Raw genomic sequence first — 27,968 nt, 5'->3', positions numbered from 1 at the left:
CCGCCTGCCTTGAAGGCTCTGTGGTTGTCATGCAGATCAGTTTAGTGTTGGTGGTGGTGTTCAGACTTGTGACTGGAGCTGTGTCTCTTTTGGGGAAGAGGCTAAAACCTAGAAGGGAACCATTTTATATGAAATATGCTGACCCGACCAGAGACTGAGGCCATTTACGAGGCATCACTAAGTGGTAGGGATCACTGCTGGTCCCTGGGGTGGCCCTTGGTCAACAGGGGCGTAATTATGCTCTTTGTCTTGGTTTGGCCTTGCATGTCATGGAGAGCAGGGGGACGAACAGAACCTCGATCTGCTCGGATTCCAGTCACTGGATTTCTCCTGAAGATTGGGGTTTCCCTCTTGTTCTCAGGATTTAGATTTAACTACAGATGTTGACTCTTTGGTTGTTTCTTGGGTAGTGACAATGATCCTGCATTTGTTCTTGATCTGTGTACTTTTAGTCACATGTCTCCAAACTGTGTTTGCCTCTCTCCTTATTTTTGAAGATTCTATAATGACTTCTACACTCTTGACAGCATAGCTCCAGTGTCCGTGCCACATAGAGCTTGTGTGTAACAGGACACTTGGGTAGCGTGGGCTTGACCTGCTTTTGGATGTCACCAGCCTTCTCACGTTGTACTTCTAAATCTCAGGGGACTCCACCTATGGCCTGAACTTTATTTAGAGTACCATCAGGAATAACACTTGGCAAGAACTTTGGGCTTTGGGAAGCATGACTTTCTCCCCAGTCTGGAGCCTTGGTGAAGTGTGTTTTAACTGGTCAGAATAATTCAGTAAAGCAAGTTATTAGCTCAGTTGGAAAAAAAAAAAAAAAAAAAAGAGGTAATGATGGAAAGCGAGGAAGAATTCCCAGGCTGCGTCTTGTACGAACTTACAATTTTGGTTCTTATCTTTGCAACATAACATTCTCTTAGCTCATATTTAAAAATCTATGTGAAAAAAGAAACCTGTGTGTAGGTTATGCACTGTGAGTCAGATTGGGTTCTCCTTGGCAAATTACATATATTAACTTGTCCTGCCAGCAACCTGTTCCACAGGGCTGACCTGATGACCTTGACCCATGAGGAAACTAAACCTGCCTTTGAAGGTCATCTGCCTCCCCCCTACCCCCAAGCATCTGTTCCTGTGAATCACATGATCTCTAGCAGATACCACATAGAAATTATCTTTTTACACTGCTCCCTTGCGGATTTCTTGGGTACTGCTTTCTGTGCTTAGCCACAGGGGTTAACTGTAAAGTATTCAGCTTAGTGTTGATGGATGTAATTTTATACATTTATATTTTCTTAAGTTGGAAGTTCTCCGCAGTGGACGGTGACCTACAAATCATGCACAGCTGGGCAGGATGACAGGCTGCACGGGTGACAGTCATGATGGCACCACCGTGTTGGGGCTGAGCAGGGAGCAGGCTAAATCATTCCAGAAAAGATAAGACGCTGTTCTGGCTTCTTTTCAGAGCTGGTCTTTTTCTTTTCCTTTTTCCATAATGCTGCCTCTGCTTTTTAAACACCCACAAACGTCCATTTTCAGCGGTTTCATCAGCCCTAGTCAAGGCAGCGTATGGGATAACGGTCTCCAGATTAACACTGTCCTGGAGTGATTTTCCATCACCTGGTTTGTGAGCTGCCCCTCCCCAGGCACCAACAGCAACGTGGGGAATAGGTTTAGGATGATAGGCTGATTTTCTCTTCTTGATAAGGCTTCTCATTTTCCCCGTTTCATTGAAATGGTCTTGAGCCAAGGCAAGCAGTGCTACAGACGTCATTCAAGAAGCTCATTGTTATTTTAATGAGTCTGCATTAAACCGCGCAGGAAATTAGAAGGCTGGGTAATTGAACTGTGGAAAATTATAGCTGGAGAAATTCATAGCTCTCCTGTCATAATGGAATTAGGTATTGGCGGTCGCTGAGAGGGCAGAAGTGCATCTTGAGAGTTGTATATATTGTATATTTATAAAGAAACATTTTTCTTCCCTCTGTTGCACCTTTATTTATTTATTTTTATGAGGCAGCATATCCATTTGAAAACCTAATTTCCTCTCCTAGGTGATTTACTGCGTGCGATTGCCTTACACTCCTGTTGTTAACTCAAGGTTACAGTGGTTAACAAGGTGTTTCTAGACAACTGAGCTCCGTGGTAGGCTTCCTTCCCAGAGCTGAAATGGATTTTACCTCCAGTAATTTTTGGCCATTCCCTCCCCTAATATAGCAGCGAGTGTCTCCTTTTCTATTCTCCCCTCTTTCCCATCTTAATACGACGTGGTACATTTCGGTTTGATCACCTTCGGGTCAGGTTGGTGTCAGGATGGTGGGGAACTTGGAGCTCATCGTTGGTGTAGACCATTTATTTCTGTCCTACCCACTGCCAAGCAGGCTGCTGCAGACCTGGGCTGGGTTTAGGGTCAATGGACCCAGGTCCCACTTTTTAAAGTCCTTTTTAACTGAAAAATAAGCTAAATCAGGGCTCTCTGGGCTCAAGGCATTGTGTCACTGGGTTAGCGACAGCCTTTTTTTCCTCCAAAGAAAACCAGTTAGAGGCTTACACACAGGCCACCCCTGACTCTTCCTCCTGTCCTCAGTGTCATTATCTGATCAGAAGTTCAACTTGGATGTCAAAGATCAGAGATCCCCTCTGGAGAAAGGTCAGACCTGGTGGTCTCTCCCCAGCTTCCACTTCCAATACTGAGTTCTTTGAGTTTCTTCTGTCTTCCCTTGGTTACTGGTTAGCTGAATATTTCTCAGCATGCATCGAGTATTTATAGATCACTTGCTTTGTGCCAGGTAACTGTGCAACAGAAGATAAAGGTGGACACAGCCCTGATCTTAAGATGCTTGCAATCTAGTGAGGGAGACAGAAGAGGTAGAATTCAGGATAATGTGCTAGGTCCTGATACAGGGGGACAGGGCTGTCCCAAAGGCAGCCCAGGAAGTGGCATCCAGCTGCTTCCGTGGGTCACACCGTGAGGCTTGTGGAACTTGTGTGTTCTTCTTCTCTGGCCACGGTACCTTTGCTTAGAGTTCCCAGGTGTAGGCCAGCCTGCAGTGTCTTCAGAATCCAGATCTCCTTGGGTTCTGAGAGCAGTAAACTGGATAACTGCCGCAGTCAGAGTGCCCAGGAAGTGAGAAATGCTCCCGCTACATTCCAGGGGATTTTGCTGTCTCTGGGGCATCCGGCTCCTATCCCAGTGGGGCATTTGGGATATACCCTATGTGCTCCTCTGTGCACTCTCAATCCCGCTGGCTGTTTGTTTTCTAGGTTGCCAAGAGGGTGATCCTGCTGTCCGGCACACCAGCCATGTCCCGGCCCGCAGAGCTCTACACCCAGATCATTGGGGTCAGGCCCACTTTCTTCCCTCAGTTTCATGCATTTGGACTTCGCTACTGTGATGCCAAGCAGGTATTTATTCTCCCCTCCCCTCTCCCCCACCCATTCCTTACCCTGATTTTGAGACCTCCTTTGTGTTCCTTCTCTTTGGCCATGGTTACGATCAGAGGCACACTGGCCAGGGAGCCGGACCCAGATTTTAGTCCTGCTTTGCCCCTAACTCTGACCTTCGAGTGTCCTCAAGGATAAGATAAGAACAGTCCCTCCTAGTTGTAATGCTTGTGATTCCAGGGTGGTGTTTCCCAATAAAGGGACCGGTGGCTGATGCGTAGGTGCACGAACTCTGAGAAGGGCACCTAGGCGAGCTAGGGGTGAGGCTGGGGCCCATATGCTCTGTGCAAAAAAGACCACAGAGACATCGAAACGGGTGGAGTGGAGAGTGTGATCTGGTGCTGCCTTGGTGGGCTCTCGGTCAAAATGTTGACTCATGACAGTGAATTGTGCCTGCTCGGGAGGCTAGAAGCCTCTGAGCTACAGATTCTCTATGAACACAGTGCCAGTGGAGCAGGTTCCTCTGGAGCTACAATCTGCACAGCTTCAGTCTCCAAACGTGTCAGAGAGAGCCTTGTGAACACAAATGCCATTGCAATCAAAGTCTTGATTTTTTGTTTTAGGTTTATTTATTTTGAGAGAGAAAGAGCTCATGCACACACCTGTGTGCGCGGGGGAGGGGCAGAGAGTGAGGGAGAGAGAGAATCCCAAGGAGGTAGTGCACTGTCACCTCGGAGCCTGATGTGGGACTTGAACTCACGAACCGTGAGATCATGACCTAAGCCAAAACCAAGAGTCAGACACTCAACCGACTGAGTCACCGAGGCGCCCCAAAATCTTGATTTCTAAAACCTCGATTTTTTTTTTTTAACTGGAAAAAAAAATGTCTATTTAATGACATGGGGAAATACAAGAGTGGGGAAAAAAGTAGGATGCAAAATTTTCCCCATAATTCATTCATTCATTCATTTGTTCTCTCTCCCTCCCTCTCTTTATCCCTGTCTCTCCCCTCCCCTCTCCCCTGCACCTCTCTTTCCTATATGATTGGAAGATGACGTACACGAAATAATGTACAAGAAATGGATTACTTTTGTAAACGAGAAAATTGGCATTTTTTAAATGTTTACATGATTTACCAATCCTGCATTCCTCCTGATGGGCCGTTGAATCCCTCAGTGTGCATCAGTCTGATCAAGCCAGCTGAGCACAGGACACTGTCCTCCTCAGCAGAGGAGGCTCCTAACTGAGCCTTGTTTCTCTCCTTGTCTACAGCTGTGCCTCCCTCTACGGTGGGCTCAGCATGTTTCCTGAGCTGGGGGGGGCCTCTCAGTGTCAGGCAGCCATAACCAGCTTGGCCAAAGCCTGGGCACGTTTCCCATATTCTTCCCCAAAAATAACCCAAGAAGGGATGACCCAGAAAATCAGCCTCTCGTTTGCTTAGGTGTTCATTTTTTTCCTTATGCACTGAGCTGTCTTCTTCTGGGTTTGGGCTCCTCCTTCTTGGCTCTGGTACCTTCTTCACCCTCTCCAGACCCCCCCATGGGAATGCAGCTCCTCTGTTAGCTCGCGTGCCGTGGCCTTGGTTGGCCGTGGGGGATGGAAGCGGAAGTCCGGCCGGCGACCTGTCTGGCGGTTGGGATGGGAGTGGGGCTGGCTGGCGTCTTCTTCCTGCGCCCCTAGTAGCTCCCTCTGATTCAGGCTCCGGAACTTCCACAATCTGAAAACCAGAGGGAAGATTCATCAATTTTTCCTTCTAATCTCTGTTTTTGAAGCTGTGGCCAGGGCAATGAATTTATCCTTCAGCGGCAATCCTTCATCTGGCAAAGTCAGACTCCTCAACTCCTCACCTCTGTTCCCACGAGGGTCCACACGGCCCTGAATGAGAATGGCAGACTCAGGTCCCCTCTCTCAACTGTAGGTCACTTCTCCTTTCCCCCAGCTGTTCTGCTGTAACTTTGTAACTTCGTAACTTCGTGAACCTTGACGCCACATCCTGAGCCTCCCCTGACTTCTTTCTTGGGGGTGGGGCCCCTGCTGCAAAGGCTCCAACTGGTCTCTAGGACCTCATTGTTTCAGACCTTAAGGATTCCTGTTTTGTGATCAAATGACAACTATACTGAGCCACTATTTGCATCGAAGATGCTGACACATTGGAGAAATGGCTGCAGCTTACTCCTTCTGCGTGCATGCCTCATGCCGTCTTGAGAAAAAGCCTTGCTATGCAAGTTTGTGATGTAAATAAGACTGTCTGCCTTATTTTTTAAATGCTCTTTCAAAAAACTTTTCAAGTACTTTAAAAATACCCACTTACGTTCAAACACAGTGCTTATAATGTAAATTGTAGTGCTTTGCAAAGTTAATTGCAAACCATTTTTAGCTGCTTATTGAGGCAGGAAATTTCTGTTATTGAATGTATTTAAAGCGATACACTTCTTTAACGCAATCTGTAATGCACTTCCCCCAGGATCAATCCAGATTAGATTCCAGACAGTTGTCGTGGTCCCACAAAACTCTTCACGAGTGATTTGTACTTCTGTCCTATTTGTACATGACCCACTTTCTGAGAAGGACCTTCGCTTCCTCGGCCATCTGGGCCCATAGTGGAATGTTTACCTAGTGATGATAGGGGCTGAAGACAGAATCCATTGCCTTTGCCCCCAAACCGCCCCTTCCTGTGTCCCCAGTCTCTGTCCACCATCTCCCCAGTCTTCATGCCATCCTCATTCATCCTTTCTCTCTTCATTGCACCACCCCCCCACCACCACCAGTCAAGAAAACAAACATAGACAGTGCCTTTCCTTCCTTCCACCTAGCCCAGTGCCTGCTACATGGTAACTTTTCAATAAAAGCTTGTTGGATTGTGAATATTCTAAATTTTAAACCTTTAGTATTATTGGGTTTTAACCTATAAGATTAAAAGCTGACATAGCACTTAGGAGCATGATATCCAGATTAATTATGGTATCCACTTGTGTCAACATGATGTTTATTTAATGCAGCCAGTAGGCCAGAGCTGTTTTGTTGTTGTTGTGGCCAGCTTCTTACATTGAGAGAAGCCACTGAAGAGAATGCCCCATGCTGAGCTCATTTTTGACCCTATGCATAGCATGAAGGCATTTGCTGAAACTTCCAGTTGATTTCAGGATATTTTTAAAAAGAAGACGCAGTTTTTGATCATTTTACTTTGCCTTTGACCATCTCTTCCTATTCTCTATGTAGCATAGGTTTATAGGACACCTGCCATATCCCCACGATGAGAGAATAGGTCCACTGGCCCTCAAGAATGAACAAGCCTAGCTTCTACTCGAGGTGGTTCATGGCCCTGGGGAGGCTGAGACAGGAGAAGAGATAAGCAGCTGGAAACATAAGGCAGCAAACACCCTGGTTCCCTGATCTTCTACAGGACTATAGACATCAGTTCTTATTTCGAGTAAGATTGTTAGTGAAGAATAAGGTTTTCATTTTAGCATCTTACCTAGCTATGTGACAGGGAATAGATATTCTTGCTCATTGCCTCTCATGAGCTGCTAAGTGAAGAAACTGATTTTATGAAGGACTGCCGGTGAACCCTAAAACCCACCTCTGGTTTCAGCCACACTGGTACAATCCTGTGCTCTGGGTTCCTTCCTTCAATTCCCACCAGCAGCAGCAACACCCTGCGTTCATGTCACTGCACTTGGTTGTGTTGGTGTAGCCCATACTAAGGAACAACAGCTTCTTAAATCCCAGTGCATCCCATCAAATAAAGGTATTACTGATAATATGATTTGTTATGTTGTGCAGTGAACTCTAGGAGAAGCCCTAGGGAAGATGATTTGTTTATTTAGAATATGGGAATACTTTGACAAGCTGGGTGTCTTATTTGTCTTTTAATGTAATAGATACCAGACCTCTTGGCATCTTGCATTTGCTGCTAGAAAGTTTAGCATGTAGAACACCAGGATATATGTTTTTAGTTCACTTCATTCCTTACTGTTTCTCTTTTCATTCCTAGTTCCCATTTGTATTATATTAGGTTTTATTCATCTTTTAGAGCCACTTGAAGTTCTCTGAACAAAGCCATAGGAAGAGAAAGCTGTGAGAATGTTGAGGTCACAGCCTGGTTAACTTGGCCCTGGGAGAACCTAACTGGATGTATGTTTCTCTCCACAGCATCCCTGGGGATGGGATTATTCAGGTTCCTCCAACCTCGGAGAGCTAAAGCTCTTGTTGGAAGAGGCGGTCATGCTGCGACGCCTCAAGAGTGATGTCCTTGCCCAGCTCCCAGCCAAGCAGCGCAAGATGGTAGTCATTGCCCCAGGCCGGATCAGCACCAAGGCCAGAGCTGCCCTGGATGCCGTGGCCAAGGAAATGACCACCAAGGAGAAAACTGTGAGTCTGGGGCTGCAGACGGATTCAGGGGTTGATGTGTCCACAGCTGTTCCGTCCTTGGAGGGGCTCTACGGGGGGTACCCAGAGTTCTCTGGGCTTGCCTTTCCATGATCTCTTCCCACCTCTCTGGACAAGGACAGTGAGCCCATGTCATTTCTCAGCCTACCTAGTCTGCTTCTAAAACCTCTTACTGATTTGCTGTTTTATGCATGTGTAGATCACTGTTGACAGATGGTCATAAAAATAAACCCCATGGTAACTGCAGAATGGTGATATATATTCTGAATCCCTCAAAGAAAGTTGGAATTTATGTTTAGTGTATTTTGAGAATGCCTTAGTCTAGTAACTGTTACTCAGTCTAGTAACAGTTAAGAAATTAGTCCTAAGCGTATCTGATACATATGTGTTAACACTCTGACAATACATGTTATTTTAGTCAAAATAACAAATTGACATTTATATAACAAAGTGGAGTTTTCAAATCCTCTTAACCCTTAATCCTTATTACAGTCATTCATGGTTGGCAAGAAGTTGGCATCCCCATTTTACAGGAAGGGAAACGAAGGCTCACAGAAATTGTAATTTGGCCAAAGTCTTATGGCTGCTCCGTGGCAGAGCTGAGGCTATAACCAAGCCTGTTACCCCTATATTTTAAGGTCTTTCCACTATGGTGGTTTCATCTTTTCAAAACACTTTCATATCTGTCTTTAGTGTCATACTGTGCTAAGTGCTATAAAGTAATTTACACCAGCTCCATCTCTGTCCTTTTGAGATAAAACCTTGCAGTTTTCATTGCCAAGAAAATAACAGTTATTGACATTTTTTGACATTATCATAAAGCATTATCTGGGCTTGTTATTACCTTGTATAAAGAAACTTAGATCCAGATGAGATCCCAGCCTTCTGGGAGAGCACAAAATAAATAAGAATGACGAGAGACAGAATGCATGGGTTTTTTTTTTATGTTATTTTACCATGTTATGAGCAAGACCAGCAGGTAACTTTTAAGAAGCAGAGTCTAGGGTGGAAGAGGCACTGTAAGCTATCAAGCTGTATTTAATTTATGCTGTAGTGCATCTAATAATCTGGGTGGTCTGGAGGAAGTGAGCGGGCATAACGCCTTGCTGTGGGGTTTTCCAGCAAAGTTCCCCTATACCAATGTGGACACACAGACCAGCCATTCTCAAATTGTATTTCAGTGGAGCCATGAGCAGAAGCAGGTGTTCTGTTGCTAAAATCAGCGTTGGTGGTCTTTTTCTGATGTCTAGAGATAAAAATTCGATGAATGGAAATTCTTTTTCTCAGTTTAAGCTTTTTCTTATAATTTTCTTAAATCTTTAATGTTTACTAACGGTTGCCCACTAGTGAACTCCGTCAAGAAAGCCAATGCTCAAGTACAACAAATATAGTATTAATGGGAAAAATTCAGATGTATGATAGTTTTAGATGCAAAGATCCGAATGTGTATAAACATTCTTTTATTTTAGTTCCTTGTGTGTACAGAAGTAAGCCTATCGGTTTTTCATGGAATTCCCTAGAAAACCCCCTCGCCTGTACCTGGCCCCCTCCCAAACCGGGCAGAGAACAGCAGTCAGTGGGCATTTGAATTGAGGAGGAACATCACATTGAGTGTGGCCAAGTGGCAACTGTAAATTGTGCAATATCGCTAAAAAGGAAAAGAAATAAATAGAAGTATGGGAATTTTTAACTTTTAGTGCAGCAAGATTTGAAAGCATTTTTAAAATTTTTCACCAGTTTATGTAGTTCTTTACATTAGGCGAGGGGGCTCTTTCCAAAGATGATTTCAGATGTAACCTGAAAGTTTGAGCTCTGAGTTTACAGGGCTAATGTAAAATTGACTAGGCTAAACCATGGAAATCAGGAATGTTGGGTATTTTTATAACTTCCGGTGGCCATATAAGTCCCCTAAATTCTGGCATATTTTGATATTTTCTTACCTAAAAAGGGGAGCCAGTACTGGTCTCCTAGACCTCATGCAGGAAAAGTGCCTAAGGACAGTGTCAGTGGCTCTGAGTCCCTCCTGTTGTGTGATTGTCGTCTCCCTGCCCTTCTTCCCAGGGTCTTAAACACTGGTTTTGCAGATTATGAAAGCCTAAATTGCAGCGTAATTCAAAAATCCAGCAGAGGAGGAGCCCAGCACTCTTCTCAGTCCAGTGCTTAGAGTTGCCATGTTTCCTTGGCATCTCAGAAAAATTAAGTTTGTCCCTAAAAGAGAGAAATTGAGTTGGTACAGATTACCTTCAGCATTATGCTGAAGCCGGTTACTAGATTCTTTCCGATAACAAGACAAATCCCTGAAAAATCGCTTCCCTTTTGTGTTTTTTAATGTCAATTCATTTTTATAATGGAAAATCCAAGTAGAACATGAATTCATGAGCTTTGCCCTTTGGACCACCAGAACTTGTCTTACTCCAAAGCCACGGATGTGGTGTATCTGTCCACTGTGGATCTGATCAGAGGCTGCACCCTCACTTAATTCAGGAAGGGGAGCCAGGAGTGGGACCAGATGGCTTTTGACCTGCCTTCCAAACCCTGGCTGGCTGTGAAAGCTTGAGTTGAACAAAATAAAATGTTTGGGGATCGTGGTTTTATGGTTTTAGTCAAGTGAGGAAGCCCTGTGAATCTGCAGAAAGGTGCCCTCCCATTTTGATAGTTACCTTGTAGCCCCAAGTTTCCCTGCAGTGTTGTGCGTTCCACTGCTAACCCATCAAGAAGTGATTCTTTGTTCCCTCACACCTTCCCATCTGGAGGAAGTGGCCCATTTATGAAATATAATGCACGATGAAAGCTTTGTCTTATTTTCAGCTGAAATAATAGATATCTTTTCACAGGCTAAGAAAAGCTGACTCTAATTCTGATCAGCTTTTGTCTATAGTAATTTTTTTGATCAGCAGGACTAGGCAGAAAAATGGAACAAGTCCGTGCAGACTTCCTGGTGACAGTGTTACTTCACCCTTCTGCTGTTTGACGATGCATTCAAATTCCAACCTAAAAAAATAATTCAAAACCCCAGTGGACCTAATTTAGTACAAGTCAAGGACACAAGAACAGAGAATACAGGTTATTTAAAATTTCCTGGTCCACAGCTGGCAAACGAAGTGAGATCATTAATGGACCAGTATTATGTCTACTTAGTTTGGGGAAAGTTTGTTTTTGTTTTTTTTTTTTTAAGATAAAACTATTGGTTTCTCCTACATTAAAAATACAGTAGCTATCTATTGCCTAGAATCTGAAAAATAAAAGTACTTATAAGAAACACTTATTGTTTCTTATACTATAAAAAAGAGTCACCCATCTTTTAAAAATATCATATAATGTTGGCATATATCATTTGGGTAGTTTTTTATCAAACGTGTATATTTTGCTTTAAAATATGTATTATATAGAGATATGGGTAACATATTTTATATATAGTTTTTTAAGTTTATTTTTATTTATTTATTTATTTAGAGGGTTGGGGAGAGGGGCAGAGAGAGAGAGAAAGAGACAGAATTCCAAGCAGGCTCCAGGCTCTGAGCCATCAGCACAGAGCCCGACGCGGGGCTTGAATTCATGAACCATGAGATCATGACCTGAGCCGAAGTCAAACGCTTAACCATCTTAACCACCCAGGTGCCCCAAATGAATAACATATTTTAAAAGCAGAATGGATACCCTGTAACCATCCATCAGCCAGCGAAGAATACAGGTTACAAAACTACATTGTGAACACTTTCCTATGTTGTTAAATGTTCCTTTAAAACTTCCCCCATGCCCATGTTATAATTTTGCTAATAACTTTGAGTCAGACATTTGAGTTATTTCAGCTCACTTTTCTAAGTAATAGCAGCTTACATAGGAATTGGTGAATGTGGACTATATGGTGAGTGTAGATTTGAAGGAGAAAGTCACCGCCACTCAGGGACGTGTGTACTTTGAAGGCTTTGGTGCACATCACAGGTGCCCAGTGAACCTGGGTGTTTGTTCCACCGCACCTCATCAGCTCTCGGCAAACCTCACATGGGCAAGGTCTCTCAGAGTGCTTCCCGCCACTTGTCCATCATTTCCTCTCCCTGTCTTGTTAGCCAGTGCGGAGTGAGTGAGCGTGGGTGGGAGGGAAGGACCTGACGAGAGCGGTGGTGGTGTCCAAAGGGCGTGGGAGTGAATGTCAGGACCAAGGACGACCGGAGTGCCGTCTGCTTGTGGCCCGCCCGCTGCAGGTGCGGTCAGTACCTGGAAGCCTGGCTCTGTCCCCTTGGTGTATCCTGTGAGGGACCATGTTATGTGAGAGGGCCTGGCCTGCTGCAAGGACCCTGTGAGGGGACATGAATGGACTTCAGGACGTCTGTGAGCTCACTGGCCAGAAGTGAGCTAGCTCCATCCGAGTCTAAACAGGGCCTGTGGCTGAGAAAGAGTTTAAGACACTGTCACGGGGTCGCGTTTCCAATAAGAGTTCCTGGGAAGTTTGAATTGTTCAGTTGGGCCTCGGTCACAACATAGGAGGGATGGTGGTTCCGCTGCACTGTCAGTGGCCCCCTGGCTTCCTGTGGTTCCGGGTTATCTTTCTTCCTTCTCATCGAGTCCTAGAGGAAAGATGCTGTTAAGAGCCGGGGAGCTGTTTTGGCCAGGCAGCTCCTCCTCCGTTGTGGTGCCCATTGTTTAAGGTATCATTTGGTAGTGTTTCTATAAAACGTGTGTGTATTTTGCTTTAAAACATGTATTATATACATGTACACTTATATAGAGATATACATAATGTATGTAATGAGTAACATTTTACTTATTTTTGTAAGTTCATTTATTTTTATTTATTTAGAGAAATAGAGAGCAAGCGGGGGAGGGGCAGAGAGCGAGGGAGACACAGTCCCAAGCAGGCTCCACAGCCTGGCTGTGGCTGCTTTCCTGAGTTATCCACGAGTTCAGGGCCATATGTGTTATTACTGTGGGGTCACTTCTTTGTTCCGTGAAGACGCTATTGTGTCTGTGACCGGCCTCACAGGGCCCAGGCACAGAAAAACTGAGGGCATCTGTAATCCCACCCTTGCTAGTGGAAGGAGAGGGCCACCCTAGCGAAGATGGTAAGAGTGTCCTCCCTGGGGGCCCAGAGTGATAGAAAATGTTATCTTGTGACACTGTGAAACTATGTGTGCATCTCCTGCGTTAGCATTCTCAATTAGTATTTATTTAGATGCAAACTATAAAGAAAATATGGTTTCTTCTCCTAGGAGGTCAATCACCTTATGTGGGAGCCAGGCCAAAACACGTGAATGAGGGTTTTGAGATGATACTAGAATAAGCTAATTGGTGCCAGTTGGAATCAATTGAGTAAGTCTTGGATAGAATTAAACTTAGTTAGGGGCGCCTGGGTGGCTCAGTCAGTTAAACATCCGACTTTGGCTCAGGTCATGTTCTCATGGCTCATGAGTTCGAGCCCCGTGTTGGGCTCTGTGCTGACAGCTCGGAGCCTGGAGTCCACTGCGGATTCTGTGTCTCCCTCTCTCTCTGCCCCTCCCCTGCTTATGCTTGGTCTCTCTCTCTCTCAAAAATAAAAATAAACATTAAAAAAAATTAAAAGAAAAGCCTTTAAAAAAAAAAAAGAAGTAAACTGAGGTATGGACACGATGTGGCAGAAGAGAAAGGGGGAGGCAAGAACAGCACGGGCCACTGGCGCATGGAAGTCGCTGGCTGTAGTAAATGGCTTAAATAGCTGAGCAAGACTGCATTTCAGCCGCTCATGTGAGCTCGGCACAGACGGCGGGTGAAGCCCCATTCCAGGGGCTTTCGTACTCACAACAGTTCTTGGGAGATGACCGGGTCCCTGTAATGTCACGTTTCCAATGACACGGTAGAGTCTATACAGTTCCTATGGCTTGGCTAAAGTCAGGGCCTCCTGGCTCTGATAACTGGCATTCGAGTCTGTAAAGCTCAGAGCGGTGATGATTATGTCAGCTTCTCCCAGGGTTCCCGGAGTGGGAGACTTTAAACCTAGTCTTCTGTTTCCACAGAACCGGCAGCAAAAAGAAGCCCTCCTCCTCTTCTTCAGTAGAACAGCTGAAGCGAAAATCCCGTGTGTCATGTGAGTGGCCCCCACATGCTGACTTCTCTCTCCCACCCTCTGTCTCTCCCTCGTCTTTCGAAAGATAACACCTATTACCTTAGTCCGCCAGAATGGTTTTATTGCTCTGTATGAAATGATCAGGCATTAGAATTATTGCTGCTTCCGTACAAGGCTTAGGGCAGCACGGCTCATCACCACAGGGCAGAAGCGGGCCTGTCCCGGGAGCAGTGCCAGTATGAGTTTGGGGTCCTTGAGAGATCCTGTCTTGACCACTCATCAGTGGAGCTGCTGCACTTACAAGGAGGGTAGGGGTTGACCAAACACTAAGGGGAGCTTTTTCCCTTATTAGGAAAACTATGGTCACTTGCCTGTAGAAAAACATTAGGGGTTTAATGGAAGACCGAGAAGGTTCCCTCATATGGGGATTCTCTGGGGTTCTCCAAAGACAGAAGTTTCAGCTGTTCTTTACCTACATAGAAAGGCTGTCGTACAAACTGTCCAAGCTTGCTCAAAAGATACAGGCAAGTGGCCACTGTCACACTGAGTTTTCTTTCTGCCTTATAAACTAAGGCTGAAGTCATAATTCCTATTCTTAAATGTATTCACTGACTTGAAAAATTGTCTGCTTTTCTTAAAGGAAGGAAAAACCCACTCATGTTCAAATATTCACTGTGGTAGAAACTTGAGGCAATTCTCATGACGTGCGTTTGCCTAATTTTTTATTGTTTAACATTCATGTGAGGCTCTGGCAGGATAATGGTCCAAGTGATTTAATTACAATGAAAATGAACTTAGTGTGGGCTGAGCGGTGCCAGCTTGGCTGTGGGGACCAAGATCTGTGTATAAATTGAGACACAGACAGCCTACCTCACCCTCTCACTCAGCCTCCAGATACCCCAGCCTCTCCAGCCTCTCCCTCTGCACCCCTAAATGCGGTAAGGGAGTGAGTTCACTGCATTATTCAAATCTAAGTTTCTGCACAAAAAGACTGCTGAATGTTGGCCGGCTCTCCTTCAGCCTCTGGGCACTGCCCTTTTCATTTATGATCCTGTTAGGAAACTGATGAACTCCAGATGTGGTTTTACAACCTGGAAACTTATCTCTCAGAAACTAATCTGAATTGCCCCCACCACCCCATCTCTCACGAGCTGCTGAATAACAGATGGCAAGGGTGTGATCCTTTCCCTCAGTCTCTCAGCTCGGGACCTACAAAATCCAGGGTCTCTTGAGTGCTAGCCACAGAACCAGCCATTTTTCTTAGAAAGTTTAAATCTAGCCATTCAGCCACCTCATAAATAAACTTTGGTAATATCTGGTCTTCGTCCGTTTAGGCTGCCATAACAAAAATGCCATAGATTGGGTGGCTTGAACAACAGAGATGTATTTCTCGCATTTCTAGAGGCTGAGAAGTCCAAGATCAAGGCACCGGCACATGAGGTGCCTGGTAAGGGCCATCTTCCTGGCTCCCAGACAGCTGTCTTCTTGCTGTGTCCTCACGTGACAGAAGGAGTGAGGATGCTCTCTGGGGTCTCTTCGATAAGATCATTAATTTCATTCATGAGGGCTCTATCCTTATGACCTTATCACTTCCCAAAGGTCTCATCTCACAGTAACATCACCTTGGGGGTTATCATTCACCATGATTTGGTGAGGGAGGGGCACAGACATCCAGTCTATTACCTGCCTTGTACATACTTTCTCAAAATTCCACGGTAACTTGGGTAGTGCTTTATTGTTTCCAGCCAGTTTTGACATCTGTTAACTCCTTTCACACTTGGAGCCTCTTTGTGAGATCAGTCAAATAAGTGAAACTGGCCCCATTTTCAAAATGCAGAAACTAAGTAAATTTCATGTATATCTCGGAGCCTCAGAGTCATACAACTAGTAAGTGGAAATGAGATTATAAATCTTAAAACCCCAATTTCCTCTGCTAATGTTTTTTCTTCCCTTTTTTGCTGTTGTTTGTCTGTTTTCATTTTAATGGGCATCTTTTGATACAAAAGCCAATGGTATTGTGGTAGGCAGATATTTCCAGCCTGGCAATTTAGGGACTTGGGAAGGGTAGAAATACAAAGCCGTGTCTGAGATGCAGAGGAGAGAGAGGAATTAGGAAAACTGACACCTATAGTTGTTAATGAGCTGTCCAGCTTGATTGTATGGCTTTGTGACTTTTTGATGCTGTAGCAATAAACTTTCTTGCTTATATCATGGCAAATTTTATGTCTCTCAAACTAATTAAAGTAGATTCTATTAGTACCAACTATTCACAGATTAAACTCAAATCCATTCCCTGGTTGGCCAGTGTTGCTTGAAAATAATTCTTAGATGCTTAGAGGAAGCCTTTGAGATTTGTCCTTCTCCATGGAGGGCAATGTCTCTTCTGTGCCCAGACACACCCACGTGTGAGGAAGGCCTCAGGCAGAGTGAGTCCTGTTTGTGTCCGAGGAGGCTCACCTTCCAGTTGCCCTTGTGGGAACAGTGACCTGTCCTGTGATTGTGAACCCTCCGCAGGGCATTAATCCCAGGGAAGCCATAAGAGTTTGTTGACTGGGTGATACACCACCCCCACCCTACAGCTCCCCAGGGTAGCTGCCTTCCTTCGGGGCCATGGCTAAAGATGGTCGTGGGAAGTCAAGAAAAAACACAGTTGTGGAAGAGAGAAGTAAATCAAGGGGAGAATAAAGAGCATGCAAATATGGTTCTTCACTCCATCTTCCTTTGCCTCAGAAAAAAAATTCCCATACCACTGACTTAACTGTTGGCTTTGCAGTTTGCCGTCTAATGTGCAAGGGAACTAGGGAGCTTTTCCCGACCGTCTCTTCAGTACTAATACTTACTTTTCAATATTGCACTTCCAGAAATTTGATTACTGTCAGGAATCCCTTAATCCCCCGCTTAGGCATTTTCAGATCTTAGACGACATTGCAATTTGTATTGAAAACACATTACAACAAGAGTAGAGCAGAAAAAGTGAAACTGTTAATTGTCTTCTGTGATCCCAGATAGTAAGAAAGTTTCAGCAACATCATCAGAGACACATAAAACATAACAGTATTTTGATTTATTAGCGTGCGGGAGATGACGTAAAAGTAAGGAATAACTCTTTCAGCACACGGCAGAAGGTGGCTTCCCTGCAGCTCCTAATTTTGCTTCTTCTGTTCAGGTGACCTGGTGTGAGCAGTAGAGCTGAGAGGTCAGCTCCCAGAGAAAGGGAGGGAAAGGGTTGGGGAGAGAGCAGGTGCCTCAAAGGTGTCTGCTAAAAATGCAGTGAAGTCATTTCAGCTGGATAAGTATATGTTTACTTCATTGTGCTGTCATTGTCAAATGCAGTGAATACGTCCTGGACTTACTGGAAAGTGGAAGAGAGAAGTTTCTAGTGTTTGCACACCATAAGGTGGTTCTGGATGCACTTACTAAAGAGCTTGAGAGAAAGGTGAGCCCCCTTCGAAATTCAACACAGGATGTGCTTAAGAAATCGTTTCCTTTTTAAGGTCATAAATTTTTTCTCCTGCAATTATTTTTTTTCTGTGGTTCATTAATCCATCTGGCTTTGAATTTTGTATATGATGTGATGCAGGAAGCCAGGCAGTAGAATTAAAAGCCATAATCCTTGGAAAGGAAAAATCAGAGCTGTCAGTATATTCAGGAGACTCAAGCCAACTAATTGGAAAATTATTAGAATGCACAAGAGTTTAGGAGAGTGCCTAGATTCCAAATAAATACACTAAATAAATTGATTTTTTTGTGTACCAGCTATAACTAATTAGTAAATATTCAAGTTCACAGCACAAAAAAGCATAAAGTACCTAAAAGTAATCTCACCAAGAAGAGTGTAGAAACCAATGAAGAGTTGGAAAGATTTGGGCCATGCTCCATTGAAAAAGCACAAGGCTGTAAAAATACTGGTCCTTCCCAAATGAATTTGTAGGTTTAACTCAATCCTAATAAAAATTCCAGTTGGGTATTTTAAGGGAACTTTATATTATTGTGCTAAAGGAGTCTCAAAAAATAAGCAGGAGAGATAGCTAAGACAATGTTGACAAAGAACAATGTTAATAGACTTGTGTCTCCAAATATTAAAATCTGTTATAAAACTCATGCTTATCCCAGAACTGGTGTTCAGATGGGTGGAATAGAATGGAGAGCCCTCTTTAGTGTTAAGAACTCTTTAGTTAAGTAGCCCTTTAGTATTTAAAAAAAAAAAAAAAAATAGTGTACTATCAAGGAGTCATCAAAAATTTGGCTTAATTTATTCAACAGATCAAGTTTGGATAATTGGCTAAGTAATTGGATGGAACACTTAAATGAAACTCAACTTCACTGTTTATTAAATTTCAGACAAATCAAAGCTCATTAAAGCCAGGAAGCATTAGAAGAAGCTATAGATGAATGTATAGCTAATCATTGGATGCAGGATGACCTTCTAAATGTAAAAACAATGAAAGAAATCACAAAGGAAAGAATTGATTTAAATTACCTAAAAATATGGATCTGTTCGGTCACACATATACACTGTGGTTAAACCAAGGGCTTTTTTTTTTTTTTTTTTTTTTTTTTTTTTTTTTGTACATTTGGTACCTTTTGGCGGGACAATTTGGCAATAACTTAATGCACACTCGAATTTTTCCCAGCTTCTCTTCTAGGAATTTATCCTAAGGAAATAATCAAGCTGGTCAGATTTATGTATGAGATTTCAAAGATTTATGCATAAGATTTGTGATATTATTTATAATATCAAATAGAGACCTAAATGTTCATCAATAGGCATACTGCTAAATGATAGTCCATTCAACTATAAAAAATAATAGTGTAGATCTGTGCTTCTTAACTTTGTGGAGATCAGAGGACCGTTTAAAAAGAACCTGAGATATGAAAAAATTCAACTCCACTCATAATCAAAGAAATGAAAACCAATCACATCAGCAGAGGTTTTAAAAACGTGCAGTGCTCAGGGTGCCTGAGTGGCTCAGTCGGTTAAGCGTCCGACTACGGCTCAGGTCATGATCTCACAGCTCGTGAGTTCCAGCCCCGCGTCGGGTTCTGGGCTGACAGCTCAAGAGCCTGGAGCCCGCTTCATTTTCTGTTTCTCCCTCTGTCTGCCCCTCCGCTGCTTGCACTCTGTCTCTCGCATTGTCTCAAAAATAAATAAGCATTTAAAAAAAAATTTTTTTTTAAACATGCAGCGCTCACTTTTGATAGCGGTGCAGTGAGCTGGACATCCTCATTCGTTACTTACTGGAAAGCGATTCTGCGATAATATCAGGATCCTTAAACTAAATCTCTCCCTTTTGCCCAAGTACTTTGATTTTCAGTAGTACAGTCTAAAGAAATAACCAAATATGGGCAAAGAACCATGAACAGATTTATTTTAACCCATCCTTTAAAAATGTTTTAGAGATTTTTATTAGAAATTCTTTCTATTAGAAAATTTTATATTAGAAATAGCCTTATAGAGCTATAACTGATGTGGAATAAACTACATGTAAAGTGTGCAGCTTGTTAAGAATCAAGATAGTCAATGTGTCTGTTGGCCCCAGGAATTTCCTTGTGCCCTTGGTCATCTCTCCTGTCTCTCCCTGCCCTCCTGTCTCCAGGCCACCACAGGGCTGCTCTCTGTCACTGTAAATTAATTTGCATTTTTAGGGCATGATATAAATGTGGAATAATTCAGTGTGCACTCTTTCTTTTAATTTGATTTCTCTCAACATATTTTGAGATTCCTATCTGGTATTACGGGTATGAGCAGGTCATTGCTTCTTATTGCTGAGTAATATTGCATCATATGCATATACCATGGTTATTATCCATTCACCTGTTGTCGGTGGGCATTCACCGACCCATCCTTTTTTTAGTAAAAATTAAGAATCCGCCAAATGTGAAGGAACACACGAACAGATAAATTATACTGTTGCCACGTAACAAAATATGGACATTATAAGTTGCGTTTTAGAAAACTTTAATAGTTTAGTTTATTTACAATATGTTTATTAGAAAAAAGCAGGATCTAAAACGTTGTGTTTAAAAGGTTATCATACACGTTGAGAAAAGAATGACTGGAAAAAATAGGTCGGTAATAGGACTGATATCTGAATTTTTTTGTAATGTTTATCGTTAGAAAAAAATAAATGCCCCTTAAAAGCCAATAAAGCTAAACTGGACAAGCAAGGACCGTGTGGCCCAGCGGTTGGCCCCTGGGCACTTAACCTCAGAGGAGCGAAAGCGCGTGTGTTCACGGAAACACGTGTGCAGGTGTTCGCGGCACACGAACACACAGATGTAGTAGTCCCACACTGGAGCCGACCCAGGTTCCCTCCAGAGGTGAATGGCAAAACTGTGGCACGTCCACACTACGGAGTAGGACTCAGTAATAAAACAGGAAAGAGCTACCACCACCTGCAACACGCTGGATGATCTTAGGGGTGATGCCAGTGAAAAGAGCCCGCCCTGCTCCCCGCCCCTGTCCCTGCAGCACGTGCAGCACGTCCGCATCGACGGCTCCACCTCCTCAGCAGACCGGGACGACCTGTGCCGGCAGTTCCAGCTGTTCGAGAGTCACGCCGTGGCCGTGCTGTCCATCACTGCCGCCAGCATGGGCCTCACCTTCTCCTCGGCTGACCTGGTGGTGTTCGCCGAGCTGTTCTGGAATCCAGGGGTAAGGGACGCGCGCGACCCGAGCTCCCCGGGCGCGCTCGTGGCCGTGGGGCAGCAGGAGCGAGCGTCAGTCTGGGCAGACAAGGTTCCCTGTAGCTGTCAGCTGTCCCTAGCGCCAGTTACTCTTCCGTCTGTCCCTGTGGGGCCTCGTAGACACATTGCTACTTCCCACACATCCATCGTAAAAGGAACGAAGACTCGCACATCGACTGGCTCATTAGGTCTTCACGACAGCCTCGTAAGGACTAGGATTATCTACTCCGTCTTGCCAATGGGAATATGGAAGTTTTAGAAGGCTAGAAGGAACTTTAGCATCCATCCCTCTGTGAGGAAATTGGGGCACAGGTAGCTCAGGTGCATAGCTCTACCCGAACGGGGTCCTGTGGCGGCAGCAGCCGCAGCCCAGGCCTCTGGCTTTCCAGCCTGGGTCCCTTCTATTAACCATCACTGTGAGCTGCTTAGCCAATGGGGCCACGGCAGGCGACCGGTGTGAGTGTTCCCTGAACATGGTCCTTGTGCCCACTGGCCTTATCTGATCAGCTGAGAGCTGTGACAGCAGATATGGGTCACTGGCCACACGGAGGGCCCTGCTTCATGATGGATGGGCTTCGAGGCTAAGGCCTTGTATAATAGAAACAATGCTCTTGGGTTTTGTTATTTATTGTAGTGCTTACCACCATATTAAAAAAATCGCCCTACCCCTAATCATATATGGCCTCTCCCTTGGTTGCGATGTGTTCGTTTATTTAGAAGGTAATGGTTTCTTTCACTGCGAGAAGAATGGAAGTGTGCCAGGCTTCCTTCATGTGCCCTTCAGTGTGGCCTCGTGCTCACTGCTCGTTCCCTCGTGGCACCTAGTGCTGTGCCCGGTACCAGAGGTCCATTCGCAGCTGTCCGGCCACAGATTCTAGTTCTCCCAGCCAGCATTTTTGTTTGGTTTTCTCTTTAGTTGGATGACAGCTTGTTTGAAGGTAGAGGCTCTCTGGCCTGCTGCCTTGGGTCACGGAGTGAAGTCCTTTGAGGAGGAAGGGTGTGGTGGGCTCGGGGGCAGGGGGCCGCCCGCTTCTGTCCTCATCCCCGGGTCTCACAGGTGCTGCTCCAAGCTGAGGACCGGGTGCACCGAATCGGACAGTCCAGCTCCGTGAGCATCCATTACCTCGTGGCGAAAGGCACAGCTGACGACTACCTCTGGTATGGCCAGCCCCTGGGGTTGAGTGGGGCTGATAGCAATGATGTATTTTCCTTCCTAACTGCCCCTGCTCTTGCTGGTGTCTTCAGGGACCCGTGCAGAAAGCCCAGGAACGATGCCCTCCCGCTTCCACCATAACTATGCCGGGCCTCCTTCTCAGCCTTCACTCACGGCTTGCTGGGTGCATGAGGAATAAGGCGGTGTGGCTCCTTTCCCACTGGCCTGACCAAGGTGGGGGGGAGCCGATTGTGATGAAGTGTAGGTGCAGGTTTGCTTGTAAGACACTGTGTCCCAGCCATGAAAGCACTGCTGAGACACACAGTGATATCCCCCTGTGCCCCTTTACGCCGTGTGTTGGTACAGTAAGGCCATCTTCCAGTGGTGCTGCTGACCATCGGAGAGAGTGGCTCACTCTGGGCCAGGAGGTGCTTCCTCAGCAGAGCTGGGGTAAAATTCGCAACGCTGGGGCTCAGGTCTGTTAACCAAGCAAAAAATCCCGAAATGCTCCTTCCCAATGCCGTTTACCCCTGCCAAATGCTAACTTTTTTGATTATCTCGTTAGTTTCTACTACTCTGTTTCCAGCCTTATGACTACAGAGTCTTACCTTTGCCATACGTGTAGGCGGTCCCTGCTTCCCAAATTCTTTGGATTTGTGGATTTGTTAACTGGGCATCTCATGAGAGCACCAGGTTCAGAATTTTGTTTAAAATTTTTTTTTAATGTTTATTTCTCGAGAGAGAGAGAGACAGAGCACAAGAGAGGGAGGAGCAGAGAGAGAGGGAGACACAGAATCTGAAGCAGGCTCCAGGCTCTGAGCTGTCAGCACAGAGCCTGATGTGGGGCTCGAACTGACAAACTGCAAGATCATCACCTGAGCTGAAGTTGGACGCTTAACCAACTGAGTCACCCAGGTGCCCCCAGAATTTTGTTTTAATGAGACATATATTTCCTCTACATCTTCCAGTAGAGCTTTGAACCTCATGATATGAGCCCTAAATTGGTTCACAGCTGAGAGGAGGGAAATATTTTTGGATGGGTATTTGTGCCTTGAGAGTTGCAAAGAAGTGAAACAGCATGCTTCAGTCCTATAAAATCAAGGAGGGTGGTCTCCTTTTAATCAGTCTGCTGGTTCTGTGCAGCTTGTAGTCACTGCAGCTCATTTCTCCCCAATAGGCCCATGATTCAAGAGAAGATTAAAGTTCTGGGTGAAGCCGGACTTTCTGAGACCAATTTTTCAGAAATGGCAGAAGCCACTGATTATTTCCACAAGGTAACACCAGCACATGACTCCTTGCCACTGGGGCGGGGTGGGGGGGGTGCATTAAGTTGTCTGCTCAGCCCTTGGGTCCTGAAAGAGGAGGTGTGGATGCCTCCTGGGGATTTCCTCCAGCCTCGTGCAGATAGGCGGCCTTACGGTAGCTCAGTAGCTCATCTGGAAACCTCAGTGTCCTCTCCTTCTCATGGAACTGCCCAGAATCAGAAGGGGAGTTAAATCATCAAAATCTTTGAGTGACAGGAAGACTAGAGAGTCTGAGGATTTGATCTTTCATTTACATTCATTTAGCAACTAAAGGCTTCCTTTCAAATGTAATTATTGAGATAAATAATACTCAGATCATTTTTTACTTTTTTTTTTTTTTGAGAGAGAGAGGGTGCCAGTGAGTGAGGGGTAGAGAGAGAGGGAGAGAGAGAAAGAGAATCCCACGAGAGACAGTAAGAGCGAGAGAGAGGGAGAGAGAGAGAAGCGGGGCTCACCTGAAGCAGGGCTTGAACTCATAAACCCTGAGATCATGACCTATGCTTAAGTCAGATGCTTAACCAGACTGAGCCACCCAGGTGCCCCACAGAGATCATATTTTTAAATGTAGAGTGTAAATTATCCTTATAGATAGAAACAGTTAATAAGCTAATTTTAAAACAACCTTACTTTTGGGGTGCCTGGGTGGCTGAGTTGATTAAGCATCCGACTTTGGCTCAGGTCATAATCTCACTGTAAGTGGGTTCAAGCCCCGCATCGGGCTCTGTGCTGTCAGCTCAGAGCCAGGGGCCTGCTTCAGATTCTGTGTCTCTTTCTCTTTGTCCCTCCCCTGCTCACACTTTTTCTCTCTCAAAAATATATTAAAAATCATTAAAAAATAATAAGTTGAAAATTTCAAACACCTAATTTAAAAATAAATAAATAAGACAAACTTACTTTTGAGCTTTTTAAAGAACTCTCGAATTCAGTTGGATGGTAAATATTTTAACAGAGCCTTGGTTATCATATGCCCTTTGAAAAGAGGAGGCTTATTTTTAAAGGATTCTGAATCGGTGCGAATGAATTTATTTAGAACTCATTTATCATACTGCCCTTACCGTCACTTACTCTGAATTAGTGAAGAATTTCTGCCTATGGTACAAGTGTGAGATAATATAAATGCAGTTTATCAATATTTGTTTTGATTGATAATTATATCTATTTTTTTAATTAAAAGAGGGCTGAAAATTTCATCAACTAGTAGGAAAAGAAAACGTTGCCTCCTAGTAGGAGGTAAAAGCAAAAGAGTTTATGTCTTGCTGAGATAGCCTGCCTTCCGAGAGGGGAAGTGGAATACTAATCTGATCTTGGAACTCTCTTCCATTAATCATGCATGCTCCGAATTAGCCCACGGTCTTGCCACCATCATAATCAAATGCAGGCTAACAGTTGTTTTACTTGGAACAGGCTGCCTTGTGGGGCAGCATTTCTTTGACCTTGCAGTTCCTTCAGACAGAGGCCGGTGAGACTGTTTCTGGAGGAAGACATGTGGATCACGTGAGGCTGACCTTAATGACCTTTAATATCGCTCCTCCTGGGGAAGGCTGGGGTCCTGAAAGGCAAGGGAATGTTGGATGCAGGTTGATTGGATAATCTGGAGCTCTTTGATCAGGTTTCAAGGACTTAGCGTCACCAGTGCCGAGGGCTTTCTGGTAAGGAACAGTGAGGAAATAGAGTCCAGCTAGGTTGAGACCTGATTAGAAAAGGGCTGAAAAACCAGGGAAGCTACTTTAGCATCAGTGAGGTAGACACGGGGACCCCAGGATGTGACAAGAAGATCCTGTTCAAGGACAGCCTGGGGCAGAAGTCAGCCTGGCAGAAACCTGCCAGGGATTGAAATGGGAAGAGGCCTACAGGGGAGCCATTGCAAATCCGTGCAGGTGCCCAGTGACACGGTCTGAGTGAAGGGTGTGCCTGTGGAGCATCGCGGAGGGAACAGACAGGAGAGGCAGACTGGCTGCCAGTTTGACGTAGGACATTCACGGTCGGGACACCCTGGTGATCGCAAGCCAGGGAGACGAGAAAAATGGTGGGGAACCATGAAAACTGGGCTTTTCGGAAAGAGCTGCTGGTGGGAGGATGTAGGATTGAGAGGAGAGATGGTTTTGGTTTAAACAGTTTTAGTTTAATGGGACCGGGATGTCCGCGGAGATCCTGAAATGTCCCTCTGGATGGAAAGACGGTCAGGGTCAGGAATTCACCCTTGTGAGAGGACAGCAGAGGGGTAACAGCGAGCCCGTCGCTGTTGTCGCGAGCCTGTCGCTGTGGTTGTAACTGCCGGGCATGACCTGACACTGTATCGTTGCTGACTGCATACCCGTGGAGTTGGTGGGCGTATGAAACAAGTGTGGGAATCTGCTCATCGGTGTGTCAAGTATGTGTCTGTTTTATTAATCACTCTGAAAATTAGGGGTAAGCCGTGGCTGAGCACACTGCTTTGGCGTTGAATTACAACTTAACTATTAGCCCTTGGTGGAGAACGGCTTTGCGGGAAGTGAGAGCTTGGGAGCAATTTCAATACCGATTTGGAAAGCTAGAAGGCAGAAAACGTTTCCAACAAATATTATAGTTTGAGAGTGCGTTCTTCAGTTGCTCTCACACCGTTTCTTCCTTTTCCTTCTTTCCTTTTTTTTTTCTTTTCCTTTACCCCACGAGTAGCAGAGAAGAAAAGATGTCAGGCGGTAAGGCCACCTGGGGCTGCACCGGCCATCGTGCGGCACTGGACGACGTAAAACGTGCAGCCCCCACCTCTGTGTCTCCCTCCCAGCGGAGGAGGTGGGGGGGTGGGGGCAGTGCTGGAGCCCGCACTCTTCTGCTCATCGCTTGTTTCCTCTCTCTGATGAAGGACCCAAAGCAGCAGCAGATCTATGACTTCTTCCAGAAGTCCTTTGAGGAAGATGGAAGTGACAGGGAGCTCCTGGAGGCTGCAGAATCCTTTGACCCTGGAAGTGGTTTCCAGGACCTGGGAGGCATGCTGGACGAAAGCACGTTGACGGACAGCCCCCTGAAGAAAAGGAGATTTGAATTTTTTGATAATTTTGACAGCTTTACCTCTCCCCTATAAGGGGTGGAGGGGAGGCATTTAAAAATCATGGAATTCATTAAAATAAAGTGTTTTGTTTTTAAAGCTTGCGTTCCTCTTGACATAACAGCAGTGCTGGCGTCTGTCTTCAGCCCAGCGCGTGACCAGGCCAACGGTCAGCATTTTCTTTCTGGCCTTTCTGTGTGGATCTGCTTGGGTCTTAAGCTTGGCTTTTCTGGCTGAGAAATAGAGACAGCAGACTGTAGTTGTGATACTTCATGTTCTTTGGGTAACGAGCCGCATCCCACACAACCCCTGAAATCTGGATTTTTAAATGTATCAATTCACCAAGTGTTTATAGAGCACCTACTATGTGCCCGGCAGCGTTCTAGGTGCCAGCAATAACTCACCAAACAAAAGAGAGAAAGTTCGTGCCTTTGCAGAGGTGATATCACAGGAGGAGTAATAGTTCTACATCCTACAAAGAAAAGTAAGGAGGTAAGGGCAGAGAGCAGGAGTTGACAAGCTTTTTCTGTAAATAGATAGTGAATAGTTCTGGCTTTATGGGCCAGGTTGTCTCCATTGGAATGACTCACCTGTGCTGCTGTAGGTCAGAACAACCAGAGGTAATCCAGAAACAAGTGATTATGCCTTTCTTCCAGTAAAACTTTGTCATGGGCACTGAAATTCGAATTCATATAGTTTTCGTATATCATGAATTATTCTTTTTATTTAAGTTTACTTATTTTGAGAGAGAAAGAAAGCACAAGTGGAGGAGGGGCAGAGAGAGAGAACTCCAAGCAGACTCTTCACTGTCAGTGTGGACCCCCACTTGGGGCTCGATCCCATGAACCATGAGATCATGACCTGAGCTGAAATCGGATGCTTAACCAACTGAGCCACCCAGGCGCTCCATGAATTATTATTCTTTTGATTTATTTTTAGCCATTTAAAAACATGAAAAGATGTGCTTAGCCCACAAGCCATACGAAAGCAGGCAGTGGGCCGGACTTGGCCCTCGGAGCAGTTTGCTAACTCCTAGTCTAGAGACGCACAACCCAGTAGAAATATAACACAAGCCACAGACATGATTATAATTATCTGAAAGAGTGTTTTAAAAAATAAAGAAGGATCAAATTAGTAATATTTTCTTTAACTTGATATATTTGAAATATTGTCCGTTCACCATTTATAATCACTATTAAAAACTTACTGAGAGGGGCGCCTGGATGGCTCAGTCGGTTGAACGTCCGACTTCGGCTCAGGTCATGATCTCGCGGTCTGTGAGTTCGAACCCCGCGTCGGGCTCTGTGCTGACAGTTCAGAGCCTGGAGCCTGCTTTGGATTCTGTGTCTCCTTCTCTGTCTGCCCATCCCCCACTTGTGCTCTCTTAAAAATAAATGTAAAAAAAAAATTTTTTTTTTAAAAACCTTAACTGAGAAACTTTGTATTACCTTTTTTTCTTTTTTTTGTAATGCTCAGTCTTCAAGGCTGGGTGTGTATTTGACACCATCCCAGTCTGGATTGGCCACGTTTCAAGTGCTCATTTCCAGCGGACTTGGGGCTGGTAGCTCCTGTGTTGGGCAGCACAGGTTTAGAAAGTGGTGAGGGGTCTCACGTGGCCAGAGTAATAGGTGATGTCAGTGTAGAGACAGACAGAGGCCAGTGATGTGGAGCCCCTGTGTCGGGTAAGAAACGGGATTTAATTTTGAACGTGAAACCACTGACTGGTTTTGAGCAGGGATAGGAGGCGAACTGATTATGTTTTTAAAAGATCCCTCCAGTTTGTGGATAGAACATCGTTGAGGAAGAACGGGCAACGGAAGAGTTTGAGAGGAGGCTGGTGGACTGTGGCAGCCGATGCGGGGTGTGTCATGCAGAGCAGAGGAGTGAAGGAAGCGAGAAGTGCTTGGATCGGACACATTTTGACTGTAGAGCTGAAAGAATTTGAGCTGGATTGACGGACAGGCATTGGAGGAAGGAGGAGTCAGT

The 27,968-nt window shown here is 44.9% G+C and overlaps 1 protein-coding gene across 5 annotated transcripts in view; it reads left to right on the top strand.

Annotated features, from left to right (window-relative positions):
* Positions 1-26,081, top strand: part of SMARCAL1 (SNF2 related chromatin remodeling annealing helicase 1) — a 53,548-nt gene extending 27,467 nt beyond the window's left edge. For all 5 annotated transcript variants that reach the window (XM_060623505.3, XM_060623506.3, XM_060623504.3 and 2 more), the window contains exons 11-18: positions 3,268-3,408; positions 7,540-7,758; positions 13,764-13,834; positions 17,147-17,249; positions 20,286-20,468; positions 21,558-21,658; positions 22,831-22,927; positions 25,800-26,081. In XM_060623505.3, coding sequence (XP_060479488.2) covers positions 3,268-3,408; positions 7,540-7,758; positions 13,764-13,834; positions 17,147-17,249; positions 20,286-20,468; positions 21,558-21,658; positions 22,831-22,927; positions 25,800-26,018 — 1,134 coding nt within the window. In that variant the 3' untranslated portion in view covers positions 26,019-26,081. The remainder of the gene's footprint in view (positions 1-3,267; positions 3,409-7,539; positions 7,759-13,763; positions 13,835-17,146; positions 17,250-20,285; positions 20,469-21,557; positions 21,659-22,830; positions 22,928-25,799) is intronic.
* Positions 26,082-27,968: the final 1,887 nt, after the last annotated feature.

Source organism: Panthera onca, chromosome C1 (assembly GCF_046562875.1).
Source record: "Panthera onca isolate mPanOnc1 chromosome C1, mPanOnc1 haplotype 2, whole genome shotgun sequence".
NCBI classification, from domain to species: domain Eukaryota; kingdom Metazoa; phylum Chordata; class Mammalia; order Carnivora; family Felidae; genus Panthera; species Panthera onca.
Note: the sequence above shows the minus strand (reverse complement) of the source record. Positions and strands in the feature narration are given on the sequence as shown.